The following is a 6,719-nucleotide window of genomic DNA, read 5'->3' as shown; positions in this document are numbered from 1 at the left end:
TGTCCAAGGTTAACTAGACTGGTTTGTAGCAGAGCCTGGGCTCCTGACATTCAGACTCCTGTCCTTTACCATATTGTTAAAATGATATTATGGATAAAGAAGAGGATTACTTCCGGGCTATTATCAGGTTTCACTGAATCTAAGCTGTCTGAATTAATATGCAGTCTTTGTTGCCACAGTAATGCTATTTTTCTGATATTTAGGCCCTATCCACACATTCTTTCTACACCAGCAGCTCAAACAATGTCTGCCTATGCAGGCCAGACTCAGTATTCGGGGATGCAGCAGCCAGCCGTCTACACAGCGTACTCACAGACAGGACAGCCCTATAGCCTGCCCACTTACGGTATTTCACATCTTCTCTCTTCTTCTTTGGTTATAAGCGTGTAATCCTGCTGGCTAGTAGTTGTATAGTCTAATATATTGATATGTTACAACTCAGAAGTAAGATCACTTTACTAATGAAATGGGTTGCACATGGCGTTTTCCAAACAGATCTGGGCGTGATGTTACCAGGCATCAAGACAGAGGGCGGACTCTCACAAACTCAGTCGCCGTTACAGAGTGGGTGCCTCAGTTACAGCCCAGGGTTTTCTACCCCGCAGCCAGGCCAGACACCTTATTCTTACCAGATGCCAGGTAAGTACCACACAGGGAACATGTTATATGAGAAAGAATTCTGTGAATGAGACTCCTTGGCTTCAGACTAGGAATACAGAGTCATGAGGACAGTTTTAAATCTTACCACTGCTCACACGACATCATCAGAAAAGACAAATAACTAGGAAGAAACATGATGAAAAGAGTTCAGTATACATCAAGAAACATGACCCTTATCAAAGTTAAATATTTAAGTTTAAGTTGCATAAAATTGGCAGGAAACTAAGTCCAAGCAAAGCAACCACCAAGCCAGTCGCCACGCCAGTCACATGTTTGGCATCTATTTAAGTGATTTCATAGATACATGACAAAACCCAGTATTTTCTTGTCAGGATTCCTTACATACGTAATGCTGTTTTGATTAAATTTAAAATTGAATTAGCACTTCTCTAAGTCCCATTTATTGTTGAATAATTGAAGATTTTTTTGTTCATTTCTAAAATACCTCTCCCCTGTTAATACTACATTTCTTGAATAGGAATATTTAGATAATTTGTACCTCCGCCTTAAAAATTTTTTCTCCATGTACGATCATTATTTAATTTTTCTTTTTGTTTTTGTCTCCAATTAAAAATTATTTTTGAACATCGTGTAGTAGTTGCAGAAAATATTTTAGTGACATACTAAAAACATTAAAAGGTTATTTCCTGTCTGTCATTTTTTCTATATGGTTAGTCATAGTTTGGGGGCTGTATTAACATTTTTCGAACCAACTAATATTGCCATTTTAGTTGACTGACTAAAATGAAATAATTACTTAGACCTTTTTGGCTGAAATGACTGGTCTCTGTTTTCCTTATAACGTTGGTAGATACATATATGCATACATGCCTCAACCACAATAAGCCACTGTGGAAAATGCCATAGAGGCATATCCATTTATTCCCCAGAATACTTTCATATCGGATATTCCAGGCCATGTCAGTTTGTGCTGATTACCTAATACTATTGCTATTCAAGACACATTGATAAAACAAATAATCAGCTGCATCAATAGTCTTTTATTTTATTCCTTAACAAGTACATTCCATGAGAACATTTTTTTTTTTGAATCTGTAAATTGATAGTTCACTTGTTTTTGCTCTAATTTAAAAAATAATTAGATAACTTTCAGACCTTGTCGTAAAATTTTAGAAGGTCGTCAAACCTTAGATGATTGCAGTATAAACAGTTCTCCCTTGGGTCTGAGCCCTAGCTCACAGCATTTTTTGTTCTAAAGAAAGGACATAGAGGAACAAAAAGATGGGGAGCTGGAAGCATGAACTCTAAATGGATTCCATGTGTTTATTTCCTAAGCTAGCCCCAGCCAAATGTTTAAACTTGAGTAGTTTTTGTATGTATATGCCATTGATATGACCACTGGAAAGTTCCAGTAGTTTCCTGGAAGTAGTCTCAGTATGGATAATATCTTATTCTTTGAGTACTTCTGTACGTGTAGATACTGACCCTTGAAGGTTAGCCGAGTCCTTGGTAAGACTGTTCCCACAAGCTCCTGTTTACCTCTATAGACTTCTAAAGAAAAGACTTTACCTGTTGTCACAAGACAGAGCTAAGGACATTTTCCTTAGAAATCTCTCAATTTTAAATCTCACTGCCTCAACAACAAAATTTAAAATATATTTCATTGAATTCTGCAAAGTGAAATATTTTTAATATTTTTCAAGAAATATTTTTAAAATGCAATTTGTTCTTTACCTCTAGGTTCTAGCTTTGCACCATCATCTACTATCTATGCAAATAATTCAGTTTCCAATTCAACGAACTTCAGTGGTTCACAGCAGGTATAGTAGCTTTTTGTGTTTATGCTTTTATATATGTTTCAGATTTTTGAAGAATAGTATCAGGTTAGTAAGATTTATGTATTTAAAATTAAGATGGCATTTCAGGGTAGTAAAAATTAGCTATCTGGAATTCTTTGGATTTGTGTAATTCTGGATGTTTCAGTTTTCCTGATTGCTAAAGTTTTGCCCTTTAAACATTTAAGCCATGATTGTTTTAGTCATTTGACAGGAAATTACAGAATCTATTGCATATTTTCCTATTATCTTAAGCTATACTAAACATAATTTTATTTTTTCTTGATAAAACAGTTATTATGAAAATTCATAAGTTGAACTATAATCAATAATCAGATTATGATGTAGACTATAAAACACTCTTGGTCCAAAACCAAATCATTTGTTCCTAAACAAAATATCTCTCAAATTACTACTGGCTTTTATTTTTTAGTTCTATGATTTTTTTTTTTTTGATAACTGTTAAATTCCTACTCTCCTGACAGCTGTAATTTTTTGCTTTTGTCACCCACTATACGTGCTCCTAGAATTCCTTAGTCCTCATAGTGATGTTTGCTTAATATTTTTGTGTGTTTTGAAACCTGCGATTGTTTTTAGAATCGTGTTACAATTATGTGTGGAGCAAGCGTGGCTGTGCCTGAATGAGTGAGTTAGCATGGAACGACATGAATTTGTGATATATTCAGAAAGTTTTGTCCCTATTTCCTGCTTCTCAGTCATGTTCAGAGTAGCAGAGGTGGAAGGGTAGCTGATTTCATGGGTAAGCAATACACTATTTAACATGATCGCTGGACTTCTGTACATTCTAAAATATAAGTTACTGAATAAGTGTTTGCTCTTTGGATTTACTGAAGGAATTATATTAATTGCCTTCTCCTTTCAATTTATATTAAGGTAACAAGAGGCAAAGAGGAAAATTTGATGATTAAACAGTGGAATAATAATATTTTTGACAGGATTAAACTGTATAATTTGGCATTAGTTTGAAAAATGGTTTCTTAAAACAGTAAACATCAAAGTCAGTATGCATATTTTATTATAAAAAATTGAGAATTTTTGATAATCCAGGTAGCTTAATTTCACTCGCTCGTATTTATTAATACAGCAAACATTTATTGAGCACCTGTTAGCCATTAGATTTTTTGACTGTGCATTGGAGATTTGAAGTCGGTGTTCCCTGCTCTCTGGAAGGATGCAATCCTCCTGAAGACACAGACATGAAAATAATATGGACAGGGAGTGGAATATTTGGAATATAATAATAGAAACATACACTAGGCAGAGTGGTAGCGTAAGGGAAAGACTGCTTTGTTCTTTGTTGGGAGGATTAAAAAACTGATTAATAAGGAGAAGAAAATTTATTGACAAACAGTTTTATATCATAAAATACATCCAGTACGAGCAGTATATTTAATTCAGTGGCCCCAATATAATGTGTAATCTGTATTTTGGACTATGGTCTGAAGACTAATTTATTCTTTTAGCAAATACTCACTGAGTACCTACTAGATATTAGGAACTGGTCTGTATCCTGGGGAGCTGAAGGTGGGAGCAAGGTGAATGGAACCTGTTTCTTGCTTCAGGGAGCTTTCTGTCTACTGAGATAAGCAGACAATAAGCCAGTAAACACCTGAGTAAATATAGAATTGGAAAGCATGAAGGGAGAGAACAGGGTCCTATTAAAAATGTTCTGAGAAGGCTAATTTTGAGTAAGGGGGATTTTGTGGAAGGCTTCTCCATGGAAATGACATTTAGGCCAAGTCTTCCAAAAGTTAGGTGAAGAATGAGGGCAAGGGTTTTCAGGCATAGAAAGCAGCATGTATCACATCCCTGAGGGCTGAAAATCTTGGGGTGTCAGTGAACTCAAAGAAGGCTGGAGGTTAGTTTACACCTGAGGGGCAGATGGGGAAACATCCATTTATGGAGGTAGGCTGCGGCCTGCTCGTGTAGGGCCCCGTGGCTTGTAATAAGGAACTTCAATTCTATTCCAAGCCCAAAGGGAAGCTATTAAAGAATTTTTTAGCAGGAGAATAGCATCATGTAATTTATTTTTTGAAAAATATTACTCTGGCTTCAGAGACTTTGGAAAAAGCCGAAAATGGAAATGAGGAGAACAGTTAGAAAACTGGTACATTGGCTACAACAGGCAGTGAAGGTAGCTTGGACAAGGTGATAAGAGTGGAAATGAAGAGTAGGGGGAATCTTTGAGATATATTTGAGTGCAAAAAGACACTATAATCACTGGAAGCTGGTAGACTGGACCTTTCCAGTGAGTAACTTCATCTTCCTCTCCGGGCACTGGCAGCCCAGTGGAGAGCTTGCCACACAGATAGATGCTGGAGTCAGGCTCTCTGGCTTCCAGTCTGAGCCCTGAAACTTGCTGTCTGACTTTGGGCAAATCAACTTTAAACATTCTGTGCCTTTATCCCTTTACTTCAGTGTAAAATAGAGATAGTAATAATACTGCAGAGGAGGTTGTGAGGATTCAATGAGTAAATCTCCTAAAGGCCTTAGAGGAGTGCCTGACACAAAGTAAGCACTGTGTTAATATTTGTGATCCATGTTTTACTCTGAGAAAAGTACGTTACTAGGAACTTTGTCCAAATACTGCCAAGAGTTTTCTGGGTTGTTTTTTTTTTTTTTTTTTTTTTTTGACTCTCAGGTAATAGTAGGGAACATCAGATCCTGAAATTAACAGACAAATAGAATTTTCATTTTCTGCCATACTGCTTAACCCTTTCTGATGATACGTATACTTGCTTATACATATATTTACGAACGCAGAGAATTTCCTCTTTTGGAAACCACATCAACCATGGATTTTTGTTTCCCTTAGAAACGTGCATGAGGGACTCTTCATCCTGACCAAGGATTTGTCACCACCGATAACAATTTGGGCTAAAACATGTCAGATATATTAAACACCAATTATTGCCACAAATACTTATTCCTTATCTTAATATGTAAAAGGATTTTGAAGGATTATTTACATCATTTTAAGATTATTAAAAATTTTTTTAATAAAAAGCAGGTGAAAGGAATTGACCCAATGGCTTTCTTTTTTCTCTAACAAATGATGCAAACTAAATATTTGAAAACCTCACGAAAGACTTTAGGCCAAGGCCTCAGGTGGCATGTAGGCTGTGAGAAACTGGGTAAGAATATCTTTTATTGATTTTCTTTTCTCTACTGTTTACCTCCTGCCAAGAAAACAAAATTATCGAGGGTAGCCTAAAAAGGGAACAAAAATCACAATAATGCAGCCCAAGGTCTGTATGGAAGCGGGGGGAGGGGCACACCTCCTCCTTGCTGGTGATATTAGAAGATGAGAATGAATGCTGTGAATACGAACATCTCCTTCTCTCCTCTTCAAGTGCATAAGACCTGAGGATGTACATCCTTGGGAATGTAATTCTGGGGGGAAAGTGATGCATATATAACCTTTAAACAGATTAAAATTTGTGTACTGGACCTGGTTTGCAAAACCCACAAGGTATTTCATTACTATGTGCGTGTAGAAGATGCCCACAGAATGGTCTCTGCTTATTAGGATCACCTCAAAACTGTGGACTCCAGAACCAGTGGAGCCAGATACTAATCTTTCCATTGCCATTGTGATTGCTTTTCTTTGGAGTATACTAGAGGGTAATCTGTCTTTCAAACACACACACATGTCAATTATTATTTCAGGATTATCCATCCTACACAGCCTTTGGCCAAAACCAGTATGCACAGTATTACTCTGCATCAACATATGGAGCATATATGACATCAAATAACACAGCTGATGGCACGTCCTCCTCGACCTCAACCTACCAGTTGCAGGAATCTCTCACAGGACTGACTAGCCAACCAGGTACAGATCTTCATCCAGGTGAAATACTTTTTATATGTTTTGCTGTATCTAATAATATGGAGAAAATGGGCATTTTAAAAACAAGGCTGAAAGCTTCCAGATAATTATGCTGATGTTTAATCTGTGCTAGTACCACTGATTTAGATGAGGCTTTTCTGGCATTCCAGAAACCTTTCTTTTAGGTGTGGGATAGTTAGGAGATTTTAATATCAAATGACAGAATACATATGAATATGGAGATAAAAGGTAAGTGGATCTTTTACCAGACTAATTATTTCGTGGAGATCTTGACAACATAGAAAAGTTGTAATATTATCTTCTTTGGGTAAAACTGATAATATTTCCTTTATGCTTGAGAAACTGTATAACTTTTTCACCTTACGAGTAATCAGTAGCCCCAGCCAGTG

At 36.5% G+C, this 6,719-nt stretch overlaps 1 protein-coding gene across 1 annotated transcript in view; it reads left to right on the top strand.

The window, feature by feature from the left end:
- Positions 1-279: 279 nt before the first annotated feature.
- The window catches only part of EYA4 (EYA transcriptional coactivator and phosphatase 4), a 53,369-nt gene continuing 46,929 nt past the window's right edge, over positions 280-6,719 (top strand). The window contains exons 1-4 of the mRNA XM_068550764.1: positions 280-346; positions 517-639; positions 2,362-2,441; positions 6,147-6,330. Coding sequence (XP_068406865.1) covers positions 280-346; positions 517-639; positions 2,362-2,441; positions 6,147-6,330 — 454 coding nt within the window. The remainder of the gene's footprint in view (positions 347-516; positions 640-2,361; positions 2,442-6,146; positions 6,331-6,719) is intronic.

This window comes from Eschrichtius robustus, chromosome 9 (assembly GCF_028021215.1).
Source record: "Eschrichtius robustus isolate mEscRob2 chromosome 9, mEscRob2.pri, whole genome shotgun sequence".
Lineage (NCBI taxonomy): Eukaryota > Metazoa > Chordata > Mammalia > Artiodactyla > Eschrichtiidae > Eschrichtius > Eschrichtius robustus.
Note: the sequence above shows the minus strand (reverse complement) of the source record. Positions and strands in the feature narration are given on the sequence as shown.